This window comes from Artemia sp. Qi Xiang Cuo, chromosome 20 (assembly GCF_049724085.1).
Source record: "Artemia sp. Qi Xiang Cuo chromosome 20, ASM4972408v1, whole genome shotgun sequence".
Lineage (NCBI taxonomy): Eukaryota > Metazoa > Arthropoda > Branchiopoda > Anostraca > Artemiidae > Artemia > Artemia sp. Qi Xiang Cuo.
In genome coordinates this window covers 8,964,021-8,989,844 of record NC_142813.1, presented here as the reverse complement: position 1 = coordinate 8,989,844, position 25,824 = coordinate 8,964,021, and the positions used below count along the sequence as shown (strand labels likewise).

At 35.0% G+C, this 25,824-nt stretch overlaps 1 protein-coding gene across 1 annotated transcript in view; it reads left to right on the top strand.

Annotated features, from left to right (window-relative positions):
• The first annotated feature begins 1,004 nt into the window (after positions 1-1,004).
• The window catches only part of LOC148939847 (gamma-glutamyl hydrolase-like), a 62,140-nt gene continuing 37,320 nt past the window's right edge, over positions 1,005-25,824 (top strand). The window contains exons 1-4 of the mRNA XM_089106481.1: positions 1,005-1,142; positions 10,309-10,429; positions 13,574-13,624; positions 22,218-22,441. Of these exons, the coding sequence (XP_088962607.1) occupies positions 1,064-1,142; positions 10,309-10,429; positions 13,574-13,624; positions 22,218-22,441 (475 nt within the window). The 5' untranslated portion in view covers positions 1,005-1,063. The remainder of the gene's footprint in view (positions 1,143-10,308; positions 10,430-13,573; positions 13,625-22,217; positions 22,442-25,824) is intronic.

Sequence of the window (25,824 nt, the reverse complement as noted above, 5' to 3'; positions counted from 1 at the left end):
TCGTCTGGCAAAAAATGCAAAGTTCCACATTTTGTAGATAGGTGCTTGAAACCTCTACAGTAGGGTTCTCTTATACGCTGAATATGATGGTGTGATTTCCATTAAGGTTCTATAGCTTTTAGGGGGTTTTCCCCCCTTTTTTCGAAAATCAGCCAAATTTTCTCAGGCACGTAAATTTTGATGGATTAAATTAAACTTGATGAAACTTATATATTTGAAATAAGCATTAAAATCTGATTCTTATGATGTATCTATTGGTATTAAAATTCCGTTTTTTAAAGTTTCGGTTACCATTGAGCCGGGTCGCTCCTTACTTACAGTTCATTACCACGAATTGTTTGATAACCAAATTCACTCCCAGATTTTGCATACAGGTCCAGTGGACATTGTCCGTCACGCGACAACCCAAAATCTTTCATGCCTTAATTATGTGTCTATCTACCTTAGTTCTGCCCTAGGAATGACCTATGGATGGATGATAGATAGACTTATCTATCAACAAATGAAATGGCATCATTTTTATACAATCCTAAAAAGAGCTTATCACTAATTTACGTCTCAATTACTCGGACTATCTGTCTTGGCATTTCCTACAATTAGTCATGTCTTGATGCCTACTGCAAAATGCTCGATTTTCAATTCAACTACACAAATTTTTCAACTACAAAAACCAAATTAATCATTATTATTGTTAAAAAAGATAGATATATATATATATATATATATATATATATATATATATATATATATATATATATATATATATATATAAAACTGAAAGCTTTGCAAGGTTTGAGAACTGAAAGTAAACAAAACAAAAATATCTAGATTAAGAAATTATATTCTTATCAATAGTTATTAACAGAGGAATTAATTTTGCAAAATATAGTGACTAACCCCTCAATAAAACATAATACCTTTCTTAGTTAAGTTTACTTTGTATCTCATCTTTCAATCAAAAGCTTTGAATATACTTTTTATCATTGACAGTTTTTATCGCATCAGTCACTAAGTAATATAATACCTTCGCCGTGTGTCTTTATTCGTTAGTCAGCAAAGAAAAATGCATTTCTGTTTTTTTGTGGTGTTATTCTTATATGGAGCCAGGGGGACAATAGTGAACAATAACCGTCCTATTATAGGTAAATAGCTTTTTAAGTAATTGTCGAGAATAAGATTCAAACGGGAAATGAAACAGGGCAAGGTAGAGGGGGGTGGGGTATTGATCTAGAGTAGGGGCTATTGAGAAGGGTACATGTTAAGAAAACAATTTTTACTTTGTAATATGCAAAATAATTGTAGTTAACACGTTTTGACCTCAGCTCTACTGTACTTTACCCCCAACCCCAGCCTCTCCCCTCTAATGTGTAAATACATAACCCCGAATGTGTATTTTTCATGGATTCCGCCACCCATCACTCTTGTTTTTCCGGTTCTTGTGGTGTAGCAGTTGGTTCAATTCAAGGGTACACCGGTGGAAATAAGAAAGAGGCATTGGTAGAATTCTTGGGAAATATATAATTTGGGCTAAGTATTTCCACATATGAGGAAGGGGCAGGATGTAAGGTTGAAATATGAAATGTGAATTAAAGAGGTGTGAAGTGATGGCCATGGATAAAATTGCCAAAGATCTGGAAGATGCAGCTAGAAAGCATAACAGTAAAATATTGTACTGGCATGCTAATAAATTAAGAGGGAATAGTCAGCCTGGACTTTTCCCAGTTATTAAAAAAAAACAAGTTTTTTTAACTGAAAGTAAGGAACGAATTTAAAAATAAACAATAAAATACTTTTTTACTTTTATTAAGGGTTCGTGAACATAAAACCAGCAGTGCTATTTAATATATATTTTTTTTATTTTTTAAAAAAATTTTTCTTGTTTAACGTAAAAAATCATCTAGAATATCGATTTGTTTTTGATGAGACAGCCCCCTTCAAATAATGAATAAATTATTTTAGTTTTAATTTTTAATGTCGTTCCTTACTTTCAGTTAAAAAAACTTGTTTTTTTTATTTAATTTTTGAACGTTTTTGATTTAATGCAGGTTTTGATAGTCGCTCACCGTACATGAATAATTAAAACAAAATTTGCATATTATATTTGGTTAAATGGCTTTCTCGAAGCTTGTTTAATTTTATTTACGAACGTTTTTATTAGTAATAAATATACGTAACTTAGAATTAACTTACGTAACGAACTTCTATATTCATAAATTTTTAACACGTATATTAGGGGGTTCGCCCCCTAGTCAATACCCTGCTCTTTAAACTATAGTTCGAATTTTTTTTCCAGTTCTTTAAAAATGACCTCTTAATCACAATCAGTTGATCAGTTGAAAAACTTGTTTTTTTTATTTAATTCCTGATCTTTTTCTTTAATAATGCTGGGAAATCCGGCGCCCCCTTCATAGCAATGTCGCTTCCCCCATGAAAACTTCCTTCATGGAAAGATCCTTCCAAATAGCCCCCGACCCTCTCCTTCCCCCACCTACCAGAAAAAATCTCCTCGGAAAAAGTCTGTATACTTCCCAATAACCAATACTATATGTTAACATTGAGTAAAGTTCATAACTTTCAGCCTTCCCCCTGGGGACTTTGGGGGATCAAGTCATCCTAAAAGACAAATTTATCAGATTTTCGACCATGTTGAACGAATCCTGTGTCTCAAAGTGATAATTGGGTGACTTTGGGAAAAAAATGAGCGTGGGAGGGGGCTACGTTGCACTTAATTTTTTGGTCACTTGAAATTGGCACCAAAGCCTTGGATTTCTGCTCGAATTAACCCTCCCACGATATTCTAGGACAACTGGGTTTATACGATCACCCCTGGGGAAAAACAAAAACAAAAAACAAACAAACAGATAAACGCCACCCGTGATCTTTCTTCTGGCAAAAAATGGAATATTCCACATGTGTCGAGATAAGAGCTTGAAACATCTACAATAGGGTTCTCTAATACTCTGAATACTACGGTGATATTGTCATTATGGTACTATAACTTTTAGGGTGTGTTTCCTCCTTTTTTCGAAAATCAGCAAAATCTTCTCAGGCGCGTAACTTTTGATGGGTATGATTAAACTTGATGAAACTTATATATTTGAAATCAGAATTAAAATTTGACTCTTTTGATGTATCTATTGGTATCAAAATCCCGTTTTGTAGAGTTTCGGTTACCATTGAGCCGGGTCGTTCCTTACTTACAGTTCGTTACCACGAACTGTTTGAAAGATAGGACCACAATTCATGAAAAAAAAGGTTAAAGAGAGATGGGCAGAAAATTTTGAAAATGACCTAAACCGGATAGAATTACAGGAAAAGAATAGAAAAAAATTTAGGCATTAGTCCGGATTTTTTAAGAAATACATTACTCAGTATGATTATACTTTTTAGACTTAGAGATGTTCTAGCTAAATCTTTAAAGGAAGAAAAGGGTGGTTAAAAGAAAAGGGTGGAAGGGGGTTGTTGGGGATGTGTCAACCAACTTTGCACTCTTAGATTAATAATTGAGAAGTAGCTGAGTCATCAAACGCCTTTAGTCCTCAGTTTTATAGATTATGAGCAAGCGTTTGATTCAGCTGATAGAAGAGCTTCAGCGAAGAGCTTCTATGATATACTAGATAAATACATTAAAGGGGCTAGTGCTCTGTACGAGTTTAACATTACAACAGTTAAAGTGGAAAGTGAGGCTAGTATCTGGCCTCGTATTACATGAGGAGGTGAGAAGGGTTGGGTTCGGTCTCCCATTTATATGGATCATTTTGATGGACTTTGTCCGAAAGACCACTGCAAAGCAAATGGGAAAGAACGAATCACAAGGAGAAGTAAAGCTCTCCTGAACTTCGATTATGCTGGTGATTTAAGCATCCTAGCTAAAAATATTAGCAAAATGAATGAACTTTTGGAGGTTTTGCGAGTTCAAGGTGCATAAATAGGTTTTAAAATCAATGATAAGAAGTCAACGTCGATAAGACTAAGAATAAGTGAAGGTGAAGAGGTGATGTTGGGTAACGAGAACTGTGATCAAGTGGACAGATTCACATACCTAGGCAGTATTATTAGTAAGGACGGTGGGTAAAGTGAATATGCTAAAATGAAATTAACCAAGGCTCAGGGTGTTTTTCAGAGTTCAAAAAAGTTTGGAAGAATAGAAAGATAAATTTGCGTATCAAGATTAGAATATTGGAAGCCACAGTGATGACAGTGGTCAAATATGGCTCTGAAGCATGGGCACTTCGAAAAACGGAAGAGGAGTTACTAGATGTTTTCGAAAGAAACTGCCAATAGATTGTTTTGGGTACCCGACTGATTGACCGTATCTAAAGAGTAAGCTGTTCGAAAATTGTGGTTCAATCCCAATTTTCAGGGCTATAGTGAGAAAAAGGATGAGATGGATAGGACACGTTCTGCGGAAAAAGGATGATAGATTGCCAAAGATTGTCCTTTTTGGCCAACCGTCTAAAGCCAAAACAAAAAGCGGGGTGGATGGATGTCGTAATAAAAAATTTAAGAGAAATGGGAGTTTCTTGGTTGGGTGTAAAAAGGGAAGCTTTGAATGGATTGAAATCGAGGAGGGATCGCGTGGAGCTGTGTTGGCCTCAAGTGGCTAAGTACTGCGATAAGTTGTTATTAGTAGTAGTAGTATCTAGGTTTGAGGTGCTTATTGATCCCGAGTTAGCTGATATTCCCAGAAAAAAACAACAACAAAGGAACACCAACCTGAATACCGAAGGCCTGTTTTTGGCCAGAACCACTGGCAGCTACTGGAATGTATCCGAAGCTTTCGTAGGTGTTTGCTTGTTTTCTTATATTCCTTAAAGTGTACATTCCCTTATGTCCTTAAATCTCTTTCAGATTGGACTTCACCAAATTAAGTTTTATAGGAAATTTTTAAGCGTTCGAAGAAGAAAATTTTTGAAGTTTTTGCTGTTAATCTTTATTTAATGAAAAGTGGACTTGATCAGATTAACTGCTTAAAGGCTACTTAAATTCTATGATTTTCAAGGAAACATTCCGTTAAGAGAGGTTAAAAAAAAGCACTGTGCTTTTTATTCTTTCTGCTGAATTTTATCAGTAATTGTCATCCTAAATTATAATTAAATTAAAAAAAGAGTTTCTCCAAGGAAAGTAAAGAGTGAATTTCTAATTTAAGATGTACGTACATTAGCCTGTATAAGATATCAAACTTTAAACGAGTAGAGATTATCATGCATAAAGAGTGAAGCCTGAAATGAATAGGAATTACAAAGAACAAAGAAGAAACTAAAAAAATAAACAAAAAAAACATGAAAAGGATTATGAAGTCAAACTTCATAAGGATTGATAGATTGAAAGTAGATTCAGGCTTCCTGGTTAACGTGTAATATTGCAGCAACCTTTGACCGGTTCCATACACAAAACGCTTCGGAAGCAACATTTTGATTTACTTATTCACAATCGATAAGATCAGGCACACGCCCAGGAATTTTTTCAGGGTGGGGGGGGGGTAATAATGAAAAAAAAAATATTTTGGAGTTGGCCCAACAACGGAAAAAAAATCTTATTTGATAATTTGAATAAGAAGTGCCAAGAATTCAAGAAAACTAGGATATCAAGGGAAGAGACCGGTTCCCCAGGCTCCCCAGTTCCCTGTTGCCCCTCTCCTGCTCCCTTCCCTGTAGTAAGTGTCTATATATTTTATACTTCTTCGTCCAAAAAACACAGATGAGGTATGAACAAAAAAGTAAATTTAAAAAAAAGAAGTAAGTAACTAAAAACACAAATAAAAGATTCGAAGTTGCCATGGGTGGCTAGTTTTTCAGTCAAGCAGATACACTTGCCATGGGAACTATCTGCACACAAGCAGATGGTTCCTGAAATAATTAAATCAGCAGTCTGTATTCATGGAGGGATACACAAAAGGTATTCGGTAAACTTATAGCACCTATCTTTTGCTTGAAGGAATTGGAATCACATACTATGTCACAAACCGGTGCTAGCTAGAATATGCGGAGGAGTTCAATACTAACCCAAGTATTTGCAGAAGAGTTTAAATGAAATTGCATTTGAAATCAATGTCTAAACAAGATTATAGGTTTATAATCGGAGGTTAATCTCGGTGTATTCTACGCTCAATATGCTCCTGCAATAATCGCCATGCTTATTTCAATTCTCGCCCCATCAGTAAACAACAGTAGATAAATTTATCGCATGATTTTAAAATCTTCCTGTTCAAAACCACTTCACTACACTCCCACTCCACTCCACCCCATTCCAAGTCCACTCCTCTCCACTTCTATTGTAAGTGGCTCTCAGATGGTTTTCATTAAAATTCAGGCTTTGGATCCTTGGCAGCAGGGTCAGTGCACCTTTGGATATAAGCACCTTTGAATAATATAAACTTAGGTTAACAAGTTATTAATTTCAGTACTCTGAATCATCTAGAGTTTGTGTAGTAGCTTGCCCTTGACGCCACCCCTTGAAAACCAAAGCATAAACCGGATGATTTTATATAAGGTAGAGTCGCCATTATTACTTCTAGTAAATGAGCGTTTAATTTTAATAACTATATTTTTAGTTCTTGAACAGAGAGAGTTAGGCTGAAAGTTAAAAAAAAAATGAACATTTTTCACCTGTTTATTTTATCCCAGAAACACTTTTGACATCTGTCCTAGTGTAAAGGTTATAGCAAATAATTTTATCTCTGGTAACCATGGGTATAATTCTAGATTTTTTATCTGGGGGCTAGAAGGGTTCGCCATCCGTCGGAAAGCTAATTTGGGAATTTAATAATGAATACTAAACACCAAACAGTAAAAAAGTAAAGATGGTGCAGGCCCGTTGCCCTAATTCTTCAACTGCACATTTTTTTCAAGTAGAAATGCAAAAATTTTACTATTTTGCTAAGAGTCTACACGGTTTATTTAAAAAAATATACACAATAAGCAACCCACTCACATCAAACAAATATAAAAATAACTTGGTAGTCCTCCATAGGTGTTCTTCCGGGAATGAAGATTCACTGGCTGATTCTTGGCACCCAGCGTGCGTGGTGTGTACGAGCCATAGGGGATGCTTTCATTCCTAGTCTCTCTCATGAACTATTTATTCCCTTTTCAAGCATAAACCGTCGCGCATGTCTACCTGGAGATCCAGAAATGGAAGGACACGTTCTCAATTCGACAAAATTCTAATATCTGGGCGCTGGAGAAGCTCTATTACGAGTTGAAGAGCTTTTAGAGGCGCTGACACGGGCACCAAAAACGGGTCCGACTGCCGACTAATGAAGACTATTCTAGCCGTCTTACTGTAAGTGCGCAAAAAAAGTTATTGCCCTTCCCGCCGAAGATGTAATATAGGACTCCCAGAAGGCTTGCAAATTCTGAAAAAATTCTGCTTAGAGCTTTCTAATTGGTTGAGCATACTGCCTCTGGATCCTGGCTCTGGGTCAGCGAGCAATATCGAGGGTGAAAGGAGGTCAATCGAAGAAAATATGCAAAAGGAAGCCGAAAAGATGCTTGAGAGAAGAAAACAAAAATGCAAAGAGGTGGATCTCTGATGAGGCCATCAAATTAACATCGAAGGAGCAGCAACTGAGCAACAATAGGGTGTTGGCTGACTTCGAAAACTTCAGGGTGCAATACCACGATTCAGCTCGCCAATACCGCCACACATATTGGGATCAAATGGAAACAAATATGGAGAATGACGCAGGCCCTCAGACTTGAGTAAACTCTAAGAACTTCTCAAAGACACTTCTGGAATAAATAAGGATCATACAAATTTGATAGGAAGCGATGCTAGTACCCTTCACTAACATAAGGAAAACATTGCAGAAATATGAATATTTCCCTTTCAAAATTTTTCTTGATCCTACGACGCCTGCAGTAGCCCTTCTACCCTAACCCTCCAATATTAACAATATTTTTGCAAATAGCGGCTGCTCTCCTAATTGGCCCGCTAAGGAAAATAGAATTAGTCAGCATCTGCTGATGTGATGACGTCAATATTTGACCACCAACTGCGTAAGAGATCTAAAGACAGTCATTAAGAAAATCAAGAATGATTAAGCCCTAAGAATTGACCCTATCCCAATGAAATTCTTTGAAGCAGTCCTAAGCCTAGCTTAAAGACTAAAAGATCTTTACAATGCGATTTAGGCACAAGAACCATTCCATCAGGATTGGTGAGTCACTACTATCATCCCTGGAATCAATAAGGTTGAAAGAACTGAATGCAAATACTGCCGTGGTATTTCTCATTAGCATAGCTGTGAATATATTTGTCATTGTTCTCCTGGTATACTCTAGATCTACAGAAAAAAGTTGAAAATCTAACCCAATCAACCTGGATTCAGAAAAGGAATGAAATGTATGAATCAGGTTTTCACTACGAGACATACTCAAGCATAAGGCTAACCTTCAGTATAAGGCCAAACTTCAGCAAATAGGAACAGTAGTGTTTAATTAATATTGTCACCACACTCAACTGGGCTGTCTGTTTTGGGATTTGGATGTTAATTCTGGAAAATGGAGCACTTCCTGTTGTCGTTCACCTAATCTCAGCATGCTACAAACACTGCCGAGCCTATGTCCAAGTCAATGGGGAACTGCTGTCTTTATTCAATATTGAATTCGGTGTGAAACAAGGTCACTTCCTCTTCTCAGAACTTTTCAACTCTTTAAAAGACTGGAATTTGAGGTAAGTCACGCAGAGCTATGATGCAATTAATATAAGCTGGGATGTCAGAATTATTGACTTAGAACATGCGGAAGACCAATTTTTATTAGGTAGTTCTTCCCTAGAAACGCAGGGCATGCTCTAATAGTACCTGTTGCAGCTGCTCTCATAAGATTGAAGATCAGTATTTAGAAGACAAAGTGGCGACGATAAATTTTACTCGTCTCTAACACTGAATCACTGCCAAATTGAATATATCAACAATTTTGAATAGCTAGGCTCGATCATAGACATTAAAAGTGGATGCAGTAATGTAATCAGTGCCAGAATACCAGTAGCCTCCTCTGTCTTTTCGCAACTGCTTGGACTGCTCTAGAAAAATAGGGCTATAAGTATTAAGCATAAAAGCTCAGTTTTAAAATCCCCTGTTGTCTCCAACCTCCTATACGAATACGAAACATGGCTAATAAAAGTATCTGAAACTCAGGCTCTGAATCCACTTGACAATAGGTGCATCACACACATGCTTGTACTTAATTTATGTGACCGAGTCCCGAATGAAATAATAAAATAACGTTTCAACTAAAAGTTTGACCTGCAAAATACAATTTACCATTACCATATCTCCTGGATCGGCCATACTGGTCAAAGAACTGTTAACTCCTTTTTTTTCTTGGGCACTGTGGCGCAAACCCCTCCTTCCGGGGTTAGAGAAAACGTGGTTGAGGCCATTCGAATCGTGGAGGAATGTCATAGAATCCAAATTTGAGCCAATAGGTGGGTTTAGAAAACACGGATTCCGATGAGATCCCTCCTGGCTTTAAATTGTTTCCCCATCGACCGTTAAAGGCACCAAATATAGTACAGCCCTCTGCCATCTCCTAGCGCTAAGAAAAACTGCAGACGTTGTGTACTGATTCAAGTAAAGGTAAAAGTAAGTCTCCAATTAGAACTTCAACTAATACTATCATTATCCTGATTCTGGGTGCAGCAAAGCTAATTTAATCGAAATATAATTAAGAACGTTCCTTTTTAGTAGCAAACAATGGTGATTCATTTGGAGATTTCTGCTTGCATGGTCGAATTTTCTGGTCACCTTCACCATTCAACGATAGATAGCGGACAGATGGCCTAGAAGAATCCGCATTGTCCAGGATGACTACTGTGATGAAAAAAAAAAATTAAACTCATGTTTCGCCTTAGCTTCCTTCAAAGTAAGCTTTGATCGAGAAAGTAGAAAATTGTATGGGCTTCTGCTAGAAAAAAAAAATTGAAATCGTTAAAAATATTCTACAGGCTTCCATTGACATTAATTATGTTGAAAAATATATTTTTTCATAGATAGACCAGTCAGTAATGGTAAAACATTTGTTGTATATATACATATATATATATATATATATATATATATATATATATATATATATATATATATATATATATATATATATATATATATATATATATATATATATATATATATATATATATATATATATATATATATATATATATATATATATATATATATATGTATATATATATTTATATATATATATATATACATGTATATATATGACACGTGACTTTGGGTGGGAAACATATTATTCAGTGGCACTAGTGCCAAACTTTATTTATGATATTATTTTATAGGAGTTTTAGCTCAAGAGCTTCCAAGAAGCCTTGAGGCGATAGATCCAAATGCAGAGAGCTATATTGCAGCTTCCTATGTCAAATGGGTGGAAGCAGCTGGAGGAAGAGTTGTCCCCGTTATGTAAGTTAACCCAGTTATGTAAGAGCCGTTATGTAAGTTAACCCGTTAAGTAAGAACACCAGTTCATGATTTTAGATAATTGACTTCAATTGCAGTAGAATAATTAAACAAAGTAAAAATAGTTTCAAAACAGAAAATATTTAGGCTAGATCCAAGGGCCCCATATGGGTAAGAATGCAGGGGCGGAATGTATACCACCTAGTTTTTTAAGATTATCAGTTTGGTCATTTTCACTGGAAAAAAAACAAATATCAGCAAAATCAACCCTACCCTGAAACTAAAAAATACATTTTTATATTTTTTTAATAATTGAAATGGAAAAATTACTCCCCCCCCCTATATTCTCGTGAATCAGTACCCCTGTTACTTTTTCAAATTAACCTTACTGAATGCATTATCACACCAAAAACGAGCTAGCGTGTCTGAATTCAAAATTAGAAATGGTTATACATTGCGACTCCGCAACCCGAAACACAAGTTACTTAAGTTAGGAGTGTGAAAAGGAATATAGCTTTTCAGCAAACAGTACTAAAGAGACGCTAAAAACTACGAACGTCATAACAGTTGTTGTAGGCTACTGCAGGCGCTATCCTATCATATTTCAGCCCCCCTAAAAGGGGCTCCAAATGAAGATTTGCGATTTTTATACTTGATTACTGACCAGGTGCGGACTAGGTGTGGACACAAATTTCCATGCAGAAGAATTATAATATTTCCGTGTAAAAGTAAGAAGAGTTTAGAATTAGCTATAAGAAAAGTTCAGTTGGACAATGATTTTAGCGTTATGTAGGAAATAAGTAGTTTCATTTGAAAGCTAGAGGTTCAAATTCCATCTTTGAAATTGTATAGGGAAGTACTTAAGCATTTGAGTGGGAAGAAAGTATCAGTAGATGTGTAGCATCGCTTATTCTATTCCGAATGGATGGATAATTATGTTTTGCATCTATAATGAATACAGTGCATACGACTCTCAAAAAAGAAGGTTTAAATGCAATCATCAAGCAAATATAAGGAAATAGACTGAATCACCTTTTGAAAAACCTCTGAAATTATTTTGTGCACGCTATTTAACAAAATGGCCATACCTTGAATTTAATTTATCTTCTTTGTTTTTGGAAACAAGATTAATATATTTCCGATATCACGATTGCTCCTCTCTCTTGTAAAGGTATCCGATAGGCATTTGTTAGAAGGGTATTGAGTATTTGGCATACATATTTTCTTTCTGATTTTGTTTAGTTAGTACGACGTTTCAAAGTGAGTATTGGCAATTTTTCAAATTCATCCTCTGTATTTTTTTTACATTAAAATGTTGGTGTTGTGAAAATTGCACGATTTCCAATAGATTTGATAGTCAGTGTTGATTGTACAACCCTTATAATCTACATAGAAGATACGCATTTAAGTTAAGCAGTTAAATTTCTGTATTGATGAAATTTGTGACTCTCATCTAGAGGCTTCCTGTGCTCTTATCGTTACTATGATACGAAAAACCCTGTGCAAAGTTTTAGTTTACGAATAAGGGGTTGATTTCGCAGAAGATTTAAGTTGTTCGGGGAATAAGAACATGGTTTTCGTTTCAACTGTACAAACACTGAGAGAATATCGTTTCTATGTCATCTGTTTGAGGACAATGGGTATTGCAATTGCAAACCAACAAAAGATAGTCAATCCGACTAGCCCACGATTGTGACCCAAGGATATGGAAGCTAAAATAATAAGTAATTTGCTTAGTTGTTGAAATTCATTGCGAAATGAGTAACTTATATTAGTTTTTATTCATCAATTGTCAGTTATTTTAATTATCTGTTAAAAATTATTAGAATAAATATAAATGCATAATCTCAGTTCTGCAGTGGCACAGTGGGTTTGAGTTTAACTTGGTAATATGGGACCCAGAGATGGAACTTTGGTGTAGCATCATATTGCAGGGACGATGCAGGGACCTAAGTAGGCAAGAAGCGTCGTTAATCCAATTTCTTAATCCATAATGTCATCCTTCAGACTTGAGACTAGTATTTTTTGACTACTCGACTCTTTTGTTTCAATGGAACACCTCCCTCGAGATTTTCTTAAAAGTTTCAACTTAATACCTTCCGTCGTTCCTGTGATATTAGATATACGCCCTTTTGACAATCTGGATGCGCAAATTAACTATTTATTTAGTTCATCAACATCAACCGACCTTAAAATTTCATGAAAGGGTACTTGTATGATATATCACCTGCCTAATATTTTTCTAATATGTTTTTCTGACACTTAATCCTAATAAAATATACCTAAGTATTATAAAAATATAATACTGTAGAAATAAATTTGGGCTATATATTTGCACATTGGGGAATGGGGGTAAAGTAAAGCGGGTTTGCATACCTAATGTGTTATGTTCAATGATTCTGCATATTATGTAGTAAGAATTGTTTTCTAACTTCACACTGTCTAAATACTTCACTTTCTACCCCCACCCCTAATATGCAAATATATAGCCAAAATTATATATTTTCCATTTATTCTGCCACTTCTCTTTGTCTTTTCTCACGCTAAGCTGAAAGAAACTAACAAAAAAAACGGTTCTGCAATGAACAACATGAATGAACAACTTGAGCGGTAGGGGGTATTTCATACAAGTACCCCTGAAAGTTTCAACTTAATATCCTTGGTCGTTCCTGATCTATGGCAAATATGCCCTTTTGACAACCTTTATGCTTATAGTGTGTTTTGATTTATCTCAATATTTACTTCAACAGCTTCTATGTGAAAATTAAATTTTCGTCGATAATATCAATTCATTTTAATGATGGTCCAATGCAAATGATGTCATTTATGTCTGATGAACCATACATGATGTCATTTGTAATCCCTCCTTTGTAAAAAGATAAGTGGGCTATTTCACCTTGCATATTAAGACAGCACTGACAGCCCCAATTACTTTTTAAACAATAATAATATAATAACAACTTCTTAAAAATTGAACTGAAAAGCGCATGGAAAGAATTAAGATCAAAAAATACATCATTACTTTCAACTTATTTTCTCACAGGCAAAAAAAATTAAAATAAAAGTTTTATATATCTATTGGACTTAAATATTTTTGAATTGTCAGTCTTTTGTTTTATCATAAGTCATGAATTTCTCTTTTTTTAGGATTAATCAAGACGAATCTTACTATGAATTCATCTTCAACAGTGTTAATGGGTAATTAACCTATATTTAATTTTTTATTGTACATTGTCATGTAGCCTGTAAGGTTAGTACCGTAGGAATTTCTTTCCTAGGACTCAGAATTAAAAAACAGCTTTTAAATGAGATGTAAAACAATATCTTTTAGTGTCTTCCCCTGAATTTAGATCCTGGTTTTATCTTCTGGGAAACCAGCTTAGATTTTGTGTACCCTCTGTCTAATGCTTGCAACTATGAAGGATAACAAACTGTAGTCGAATGAGTCATTGGGGAAATGATGATAATGATGGATTGGTATTTGGTGTTTTGTATTACATGGTATATGGTATATGTATGGTGTTTTGTGGTATATGGTGCCTTATGGGTACATTACTGTTAGTTTCTAGGTTGAATAGTGAAATTTGGACTAAATCAGATGTTGGAAGATAATATATTTGTTGTTCCATGTTTACAAGACTGCTACTTTGGACAGTCTTGTATCAGGCTGTTGTGCAGTCCAGAGGAGTATGTAGCTATGTGTGCTGTAAATACTTTGCTCAGTAAATAAATAATAAACAAAATTAAGAAAAATATTTCCAAAAACAAACTAAACTCAGTCTTCAGATTATTTTAATTCTTATTCTGAATCTGACAATAAAAGGAAAAACAAAAGTCATTAGCATTTGAAGAAGTATAAGGAGTACATATCTCAGTAGATGCATATTCTTATTACCTACCCCCTCCCCCCTCGCCACACATAGCTCGAAATACAAAGTCGTAGAAATTGACCGTTTGTTTTGCTAAAAAATATCTATGGTTGCTACCTCACATATAGGAAGATACTGACAAGTCATCTATTTTATTTATTGGTTTTGAAATGTCACCGGAATCCGGAAATGGCAAGGTGATTTTAGATGCCCTTGAGCCCCGAAATTAACGGGCTAACCTGAACCTAGACCGAAAAAACCATCAACCTGGTTACCAAAGGCCGAATTTTAATCAGAACTTTTAATGTAAGTTACTGTAAACTCCTACTTTTGTCTTCTTTGGTAAGATTACGGTAGTATTGGTTAATTATGGGAGGTTCACCATCTAGTAGTGTCTAGGGTTAATTTAAATCTGAAATTTCGGAAGGATAGCTACCTCCCGGGATGTTATGATGTTGGTAGACTCCAGGATGAGAATTCTAGAGAAAATTTCAAGGAACACTTAAATACTAAACTTGAGAGTTCAAAATTTGAAAATGTGGAAGATGAATGAAATAAATTTAGGAAAACCATTTGTAAAGTTGCTGATGGTGTCATAGGGAAGAAAGTCTGGAGGGCAACTAAGAATATTAGTGAAACAGCCTATATGTTTAATAGAGAGGAGAAGAGGCTTGTACAAGAATTATCTGAGTGATAGATTATATGAAAACAAAAGGATCGTAAAGAAAGTGGAGAAATCATTAAATTTGAACTAAGGAGGTTTGAAGTGGGGGTCATGGATAAAATTGCCGAGGATCTGGAAGATGCAGCTAGAGAACATAATAGTAAAATATTGCACTGGCATGTCAATAAACTGAGTGTGGGGGATAATCAATCTGGACCTATTCCAGTTAAAGATAGAAATGGGGCTACAATTAGCGATAAGGAAAGAGTTTTAGAGAGATGGGCAGAATATTTTGAGAATGTGCTAAACCGAGATAGAGTTGCAGGAAAAAATATAGAGGGATATGAAAAAGTTTGTGATACCTTGGATGTGAATGAAGATGTGTTTTGTGAGGAAGAATTAGTGACAGCACTAATAGAAATTAAAAACTATAAGGCTCCACCAGCAAACAGTATTGTAAATGAGTTTCTTAAATATGGTGGCTCTGAAATTATTAATAAGTTACCGAAGATCATAAATATGATCGTTGAAAAAAGAGAAATACCTAGCGATTTTAGGAAAACGTTAATGAAACCCATTGTATAAGATAGGTGATAAGAATAAGCGTGGTAAATATCGAGGCATTAACCTGGTCTCTAGTAGGAAGCAAATTACTTAGTAATATGATACTTTTTAGACTGAGAGATGCTCTAGACAAAGTTATAAGAGATGAACAGTGCGGTTTGAGAAAAGGTAGAGGTTGTGTTGACCAAATTTTCACTTTTAAGTAAATAATTGAGAACTGCCCGAGCTATCAAACATCTTTGGTCCTCAGTTTTACAGATAATGAGCAAGCATTCGATTCTGTTGATATTTTTTGCGAAAGCTTTAGCGATTGTCTTATCTCTGTATGGTATACCAAATAAATACACTAAAGTGATTTGCGCCCTGTACGAGAATAACAGTACTGCGGCTAAGGAAGGAAATGAGGTTAGCACTTGGTTTCGTATTAAATCAGAAGTTAAGCAGGGTTGTGCTCCGTGCCTCTTTTAATGGATTATTTTGATGGATTTTGTCTTAAGAAGCACCGGAAAGGCAATGGGAGACCACGAAATCAAATGGCGAGGAAAAGCTCTCCTGGACTATGTTGATGATTTAAGCTCCCTAGATGAAAGTGTGAGCAAACTAAACATTAGGGGTTTTGAGAGTTCAGGGTACTAGAATATGTATTAAAATTAATGTTAATAAGATTAAGTCACTAAGGATAGGAGTAAGTGAAGATGAAAAGGCGACGTTGGCGTTGGGTAACGAAAAGATTGATCAGGTGGACAGCTTCACTTACCTTGGTTTTATTATTAGTAAAGACGGTGGGAGCAGTGAAGATTTTAAAAGTAGAATAGCCAAAGCCCAGGATGTTTTTTCATAGTTAAAAAAAGTTTGGAAGCATAGGAAGATCTGTCTGCAAACCTGGGTGCAAACCTCTGAAGCATGGGTGCTCCGAAAAGCGGATGAAGATTTGCTAGGTGTTTTCCAGAGAAATTGCCTACGGAATGTACTGGGTACCCAGCTGACTAACCGTACTTCAAACAGTAGGATGTACGAAAAGTGTTATTCAATCCCACTTTCTAGGGCTATAAAGAGAAAAAGGTTGAGATGGTAAAGGCACGTACTGTTGATGAAGATGACAAATTGCCGAAGACTGTCCTTTTGCGGCCAACCGTCTTGAGCTAAACGGAAAACAGGTCATCCGCGATTAGGGTGGGAGGATGACATAAAGAAAGATTTGAAGGAAACAAAAACTTACTGGGAGGTTGTGAAGAGGAAGGCTCTGAAGGGATTGGGATGGAGGAGGAGTGTGTGTAGTTCTTTTGGCCTCAGTCGGGAGGGTATTGTGGTGAATTGTTAGTAGTAGTAGTAGTAGTGTGGGAGGTTTGACAGTAGGCGATATATAGTGTTTCTAATGTGTATGTATATGTTACACAAGGCCTGTCCAATGCATTTTAGCACAGAATACTCTCGCCCCAGATGTAGTTTAGGAGTTGAGTATGCGCCGCACAGTCTTATATTATGCCAGTATCTTTTACGTTTAAGAACTAAGTACTAGGGGGGCGAGCTTCGCCCGGTGAAAAGAACGACATTTTTAGCCTCTTTCAGAAAATGACTTTAATTTAATTTAATTTTATTCGGGAGACCTTATTGATACTGACTAATTGACTAATTATTCTATACTATCAACTATCAAAGTAAATTGTAGAGTGATTTTTAAAATATCTAGCATAGGCACTCATTTCCAGCCAAATTTACTGTAGCTATTCCAAGTATTTTTTTTTTGCTAAATAAGGCACTAAAAATTTTTCCCAAATTCGTGACCTGTCTAGACTATTTTTTTGCATTGGAAAATGGTAGTATGCCAATTTTTATAGAAGAGTGTTGTGCCGTTTTCGAGAAAAAAATTGACAGATAAATGAATGGTACTTATTAAGAATTCTATAAACACGTGAAAAAGACCGCATCGAAATCTCAAAGATGCTTTATGAAAAACAGGTTTTCGCTGTCTTGTGAGGTATAGCTCACTCCGTGACAAAGATTTAGTTTTTGGGGGGTTGAAGGGGCAAAAACAGTACTTAGGTTAAGTTAGGTTACGTGTTTAATATATGCTATGCCTTATCAACACCCCCTTCCTAATGTGCAAATATACGGCCCAAATTTATTCATAAGCTATTATACATTCATCCTATTTTTTCTTGTTTCATTAGCATTCACAAAATTTCACTTCTTGCGTGTTTATCGGATTCTTCATGAGTACCAAATAAATAAATATAATACAATTATTGTTCGTTTAATAAGATAAGTCTTACTTTAGGGAATTCTTTTAAATTTTCGAGGATTCTGCAAGTGACTATAAAAGAACAATTGTTAAGGTTTGCAAATAGTTTAATGAAATGGTGAAAAAAGGTCAGTAATATAAGTTGTTGTTTTTTTGTGGGGGGGGGGGGGTAATAATGTATATGTTATTTATCTTGTGTTTTTTTAGTTGAATACTATGTTTTATGGTCTTGTTTAGCTTAAAATAAACTTATAATTATAATTATTTAAACTAATAATTATTTAAACTAATAATAAACTTATAATTATTATTTGATGCACTTTGAACCCAACCTTAGAAGTTTTAATATGAGTAGGAATGAATAGGAACTGACTTTGGAAATAAAACTGAATCTGCAATATTGACTCTGAACTTGGACTTTCTTGAACTTAACTCCACTTGAGCTGAACTGAACAGCTAAAATTGAACTTTCACATCCATATACCAAACTTGGTTATTTCTAAGAAATCTGTACAAGCACAAGTTGAATAATTCTTAGCAAAAGGGAGGGTGAAAGTATTAATATATGTTTATTCGTGACTAATAAGGGCGTTAAATTTGGTTTGGAGCCACAAGAGCCCTTTTCCCATTCCTGTGTACGGGCCTGAACTCGTACGTGTAGCACTAAAGACAGCTTAAACGTTGCTAACTTAATTTACATCCTATCAAACCGTTCGTGGTAACGAACTGTAAGTAAGGAACGACCCGGCTCAATGGTAACCGAAACTGCAGAAAACGGAATTTTGATACCAATAGATACATCAAAAGAATCAGATTTTAATTCTAATTTCAAATATATAAGTTTCATCAAGTTTAGTTCTACTCATCAAAAGTTACGCGCCTGAGAAAATTTGGATGATTTTCGACAAAAGGGGGAAAGACCCCCTAAAAATTATAGAACCTTAATGAAAATCACACCATCATATTCAGCGTATCAGAGAACCCTACTGCAGAGGTTTCAAGCTCCTATCTACAAAAATATAGAATTTTGCATTTTTTGCCAGAAGAAAGATCACGGATGCGTGTTTATTTGTTTTTTTGTTGTTTTTTTTCCCCAGGGGTTATTCGTATCGACCCAGTGGTCCTAGAATATCGTGGTAGGGCTCATTGGAACGGAAATTAAAAGTTCTATTGCCCTTTTTAAGTGACCAAAAAAAATGGAGGGCAACTAGGCCCCCTCCAACGCTCAATTTTTTCTCAAAGTCACCCGATCAAAACTTTGAGACAGCCATTTTGTTCAGCAGGGTCGAAAATATAAAAACTATGTCTTTTATGACGACTTACTCCCTTGAAGTCGCCGGGGGGAGGGCTGAAAGTTATGAACTTTACCCAATGTTAACATATAGTATTGGTTATTGGGATATATACAGACGTTTTCAGGGGGGATTTTTCTAGTAGTGGAGGGGGGAGTGGGTCGGAGGTTATGTAGGAGGATCTTTCCATGAAGGAAGTTTTCATGGGGGAAGGGACACTGCTATGAAGAGGGCGCCGGATTTCCCAGCATTATTTAAAAAAAGATCAGAAATTATATATATATATAAAAAATAAGTTTTTCAACTGAAATTAAGGAGCAACATCAAAATTTAAAACGACAGAAAACATTACGTATATGATAGGGTTCACCTCTTAGTCAATACCTCGCTCTTTAAGCCAAAGATTATTTAGTACTTTCATAATGAGCTATTTATTCTAATTAACGGCATTTGTGATTAAGGGGTTATTTTTAAAGAATTGGAACAAAATTCGAACTTTAGCTTAAAGAGCAAGGTATTGACTACGGGGCGAACCCTCTAATATACGCATTAAAAATATATGAATATAGAAGTTCGTTACAAAAATGTGGAATTTCTATTTTTGCCAGAAGAAAGATCACGGATGCGTGTTTATTTGTTGTTGTTTTTTTGTTTTTTTCCCCAGGGGTAATCGTATTGACCCAGTGGTCCTAGAATATCGTAGGAGGGCTCATTGGAACGGAAATTAAGAGTTCCAGTGTCCTTTTTAAGCGACCCAAAAAATGGAGGGCAACTAGGCCCCCTCTCACGCTCATGTTTTTCCCAAAGTCACCCGATCAAAATTTAAGATAGCCATTTTATTCAGCATAGTCAAAAATTTAATAAATATGTCTTTTAGAATGACTTAATCCCCCACAGTTCCCAGGAAAAGGGCTGCAAGTTATGAACTTTGCCCATTGCTTACATATTGTATTGATTATTGGGAAGTTTACAGCCATTTTCAGGAAGGATTTTTTTCTGGTGGGGGGGGGGCGTGAGGAGGGGGGGACTTGGGAGACCCGGTCTGTGGGGGATTCTTCTTTGGGATAATGGAAATTTTTATGAAGGGGGTGCCGGATTTCCAAGCATTATTTAAAAAAACGATCAGAAATTAAATTTAAAAAAAAACAAGTTTTTTTTCAACTGATAGTAAGGAGCAATATTAAAACTTAAAACAAACAGAAATTATTACGTATATGAGGGGGTTTGCCCCACTAGTTAGTAACTCGCTCTTTACGCTACAGTTATATTAGTACCTTTAAAAGGGCTATCTATTCAAATTAAACTGCCTTTATGATTCAGGGATTTGTGAATTAAACAAAATTTTAACTTTTAACGTAAAGAGCGTAGTATTGACTAAGGGGAGAACCCCCTCATATACGTAATAACATATACGTAATAAAAATAAAACAATAAAAAAAAACAAGCAATACGGCTCAATAGTAATCGAAACTTTTAAAAACGGAATTTTGATGTCAAAAAATGTATCAAAAGAATGGGCTTATAATGCTGATTCTAAATATATTAATTTTATTATGTTTAGTATTACTCATCAAAGGCTACGAGCCTGAGAAAATTTACCAGATTGTTTAAAGAGGGGGGAAACGTCCCCTACAAGTGAAAGAATTTTAATGAAAATCACACCGTCACATTCAGCGTATCAGAAAATTCTATAACAAAGGTTTCAAGCTCATATCTGCAAAAATCTTCAACTTCGTATTTTTGGCCAGAAGAAAAATATACGAATATAGAAGTTCGTTACGTAAGTTAATTTGTAAATTACGTCAGAACCAAATTTAGAGACAGCCATTTAGCAAAAGAAAAGTAAAATTTAGCATTTAGCATTTAGCAAAAGAAAAGGGCAATGGGAACTTTCTGGGAAGGTGTAAAGAGGTAGGCTTTGAATAGATTGGGATGAAAGAGGAGCGTGCGTAGCTGTGTTGGCCTCAGGCAGCTTTGCCCTGCGGTAAGTTGTTGGTAGCAGTAGTAGCAGTACTAGTTTTAAATTGTGATCACGGAGACATAGAAGGACAAAAAATTTAAAAACATTTCGTCCTTCATATGGGCTAAAAAATTTCACATGGGAATTAAAACAGGTGGAACCAGCTTGTTGTTGTTTTTTTTTTCTTTTATTGGCTTTACATAATAACACAAGAGGACCAATAAGGCTTTAAATTCAGGATTATTTAGCTGTCATTTCTAACAATTATAGAATAGTGGGATTGGCTTTACGTCACAAATATAAACCAATGAAATTAGAGTCCATTTTCTACCGCAGAAAAATGGGAGGTGATATTTAATTTTCTATTTATTAGCCGTATTATTAGCGGCACTAAGTCCTAATAAATTAACAGAAAGACTTTAACTTTGACATATCGTAATCCATTTTTTACAAATGTTATATTTATTTGATCTAACTTTAATTTTTAAAAGTATCCTTTCTGGGAAAATTCCCAATTCGATGACAAGTAGCCCGAGAGACTTTATCTCTGTAGGGGGAGGGGGTCAATTCTATTTCATCTCATGACCTATTGACCAGAGCAAATTTAAAACGTAAATCTCGGTTTAGTTTAATATGGATTGTTATTTCTTAACATGATTTTCTTTCATTTTCGTAACTTGTTGCCTTACATAATGTCTTAAGTCCGTAATGTGTACCTGTATTTAAATCAGTATAATTCTTAAAATATGTATATCTATACATTTGTACTTGCGCACTATATCCATAATTTCGAAAATATACCCTCTAACAATTCTTTATTAGAATTTGAGACTGTAAGAAGGGCAAAATTCGTCTTGCTTTGAAATTAGTTTTCAGATGGTTTCACCAGTCAATTCAACATGGAAATATGGCCCGAGAAATAGGCAATTTATTTTTCAATGTTTGTATTAGGAACATTGTTCTTTGAGATGGTATCAGAATAGAACATATTTTACAATTTAACTATTTTAACTTGAAAGGATTTTTCTAAAATGGTTTTCATGGAAAGTAACTATTTCCAAAAATACCAAGTCATTTATTTTTTCCCGTTTATCCAACTTCAATTTTCAAAAATGCCATGTCTAAGGAAACATTTCCAAGGGAATTTTAATGACACGTAGATGAAGAGACTTGCAATTTCTTTTTCAATATCCATTTCAGGATCTTATTCCCCGGAGGAGGAGTCAGTTTAGTCTCATCTGGATATGGTATCGCTGGATTGAAGCTCTATAATTTGGCAAAAGCCGCAAATCGCAATGGAGACTTTTTCCCACTTTGGGGGACTTGTTTAGGGTTTGAACTTATGAGCTATATGGAGGTTGAGAAACTTTGGCTGACTGAGTGTGACTCCTGGAATGAAGCCCTTCATCTTGACGTTATCACAGGTTTGTTGCCAAACTATCAACCGTGCACCATTTATATAGAGTTGACAAATAAGTCATTGCTGATTTCATATTGAACTTCTTGCGACTCCATATACAGTCGAATTTTAAAAATTTATAGTCTATTGTTACTTATTTAATAAGTAATTCTTAAACGAAGTTATTCATCATCCTCTTTATTCAGTTATTCCCTAATAAGAATTAATTGCACCAAAACTATTCGTAATGGTAAAATGCCTTGTTAAATGACACAAATAGTGCGTTGATGGATCGTCAGAGGTAAGTGGAAACAGAGGTAACAGTAGAAAGCTATCTTATAGTCCCACGCCCACACCATATATGGGCATAGTTTACCTAGGGAGATGGTTTTCTCACTGAGAATGAAAAATTGGTTGGCATTGGTTGGGATTGATTGGTATGGGAGTGAACGAAAGCCGAGGATGGTGGCAATTGATCACTCTATATTTAGAAAAATACTTTTTTCTGATATGCACCAACAAATATAGGAACAATATAGGAACAAACAAAGGAACACAAACAATATAGGAACAAACAAAGCCCCCCCTCCCTGTACATATTGAAAAAAAAATTTATCTTCTTCTAAAATATAGAAAGATACCTTAGTAAGCCCACCTCCCACATTTTTATAGATTGGCACCACGGAGAATTTTTGTAAAAATTCACTTTGAAGAGATGAAACAAGTTTAACGAGCGAAACTACAAAACTGGAACTTGAAAAGTCAAATTACTGTGGATATTTGCTAATTCTACCCCAAAAAAACGATCAAAATAAAATACCAAAACTCTTGTTCAGTCTTAGATCTGTGTAATAATTTATGGAGTTAGGTAGGGAGGGCAATTTTATTCAAATGCATTGAAAATCCAGGCTATTTGTGGTGTTCTGTAGGGGCCAATTCCATCCTATTGACGCCTTTGAATATATACTTATTTAAATCGACCATTTTGTTTAATGAATAACTTCATTAAATAAATTCATGTCAATGTCGTTTATAAGAAAATAGTTCTGTTTTATTGTCATAAGAAAGTTGGACATCAGGAATCAGTATAACCGGGTTTGCTTCCTAGTTCTTTGTTTTTTTTTGTCAAGATGAAGATTTGCTTGGCCGTCTCTACATGTCCTCCAAATGGATCAGCGAAAAAAGAATATTTTAAAGAAAAATATTTGTCTTAAGAATCGATATAGCAAAATCTATCTTCCAAAACTTATTCTCGTCATTGAGATCCCCTTGATCCAGTTCATTTACCATAATTTTTTTTGTCCGACTCGTAAGTAGTATCCCTGTAGGCCACAACACCCATAACCACTACTACTTTCTTGCTTTAATGGTTTAAAATAACGAAGAAGTTGAACGGCGATTCCCTCAAGACGCAGCTGTTATTAATTTTCTGAATTTTAAGTGAGGGTAAAAGCGTGATGGGACATGCTACTATTGTCTAATGTGTCTGTCTAGGACGTACAGTAATTAAAATTAAAAGCCACTTGAGGTACTGTAAACGTCATGGGTACCAGTCTGTGGAGACGGTTTCGGGCTACAATGCCATCTTGCGGTTCAAGAATTTTCAGAATTTACTCCTGCAGAGTGACAAGGTGGTATTTGATATTATGGCCAAACTCATGGATGTGTGCAATCCATCAAGCTCGCATCGTGTTAAAGAACATGAAATCATTGAAGTCTCTTATGGCCGTGCTCAAAGTGTGGTAAGGTGTATTTATGGTATTTAAGTGGTGTTCTCGTAGATGCCTTTTATTCTCCCTTTATAGGGTAGATTCACTAGGTCCCTAAGGTTATTAAACTTTGTTTGTGTACCTTAGGCTATGACTGGACTAATGAGGCGTACCAACTGGGTGTGTTCGAAGGACTAAAAGTAGGTTGTAGAGAGGCTTGCTATAATGCAATGCTCTTATTCAATTAACATATAATAATACCAGATATATATTTTCTACTGGGACTGGCTGTCCCAAGTAGACCACAAATCTCGGAAAACTACAATAATATATAATAGGATACTTAGACACTTACAATGATCCAACAAGATTCCAAGGTATTTCTAAAAACAACGGACCAGAGGTCAGTCCGGCATAAAAATTAGTATCCGTCTCCCTCTTCCGATAAAATGTATCTTTTATACATTTTTATCAACCACACCTTCCTTTAACCAACCGACGCAATAGCTAGGAAGTGGTGATTTCTCAATTTTCCGTTAAGCAGAAACGTGGCAGGATATATTCCTTATCTTAATAAAAAGTGGTATTTCTAAATTTTTTATTTGCGTCTTATTATATTTTTACTAAATAATTAATAATTAACTACATTAGAAAACTCTACCACAATACTCCCCATTTAAAGAAGAATTGCCCCAATTCTCAATATTTTACATTTAAAACAACTCAATTATGTATACAGTTAATTTGCTGACATCTTTGCGTCACTATGCACATGTACCATTAATGGGTTTCTTTATGGTCATATTTCTGGTCCAATATAGGCCATGTTCTTCTTTTTTTTCGAAGGATTTCAATTTGAAATTCAACCTTGTTTCTCTTTTTCTCTGTCTCTGGGACAGAAACATACTCTTTTTACCCTTCTTCATATGCGTCTTCTGTTGTAACTTGACCCCAAGCGGCTTAATCATTATATTAGTGGTTTTGCTTAAATTAGATTTCAAGTTATATTAGAAACGTTTATGAATTATTTGAGTTTAAAATTTAATTCCCATTAATAATTTAATTTATCTGTGTGATGTGGTTGATATACCTTTTATTTTTCGTTTTAGAAATGCCTTGGATAAATTACACATAACATTTTTGGTTTTTAAATTTTCACATTTTTTCCAGCACAAAGCATTTTCACATATCTCAATAATATAAGCCATTTGGGCTATGTAGCACACTCTCTAGGCCTAAGTTAAGTTCTGATTTTATCTCACTTTCTGATGAACTTGTAGTAAAGTCTGTAATACTGCTATAGTTTCCTAAATATCAGTTAATCAGGTATGGTTTGGTTTCTGATGGTATGAGATGTTAGTATCAGGATACATTTGAAGTGGCTTCAAAATTTGTTACTTTTGAAAAATTCGTCAAAAATTGATTAAAAAAAATGGATCCGAAAGGATGCTACTAAAAATTTGATTTCCAAAAAAAAAGCTAAGGCTGTATCTAAAATAAATATTCATATTAGAATACACATAAAGCATATAGTTTTTCAAATATAATAGAAAGAAACATTCAACTTTTTAAAGTTGAATAATTTTGAATTACTTTTCTCTCTTTTAATTACTCCAAAAATAATATCTCGCTTAAATCGAAACGTTATATTTCTTGCTAGATTATTCTTTTCAAACTTAATACTTAACGGATTATTTCA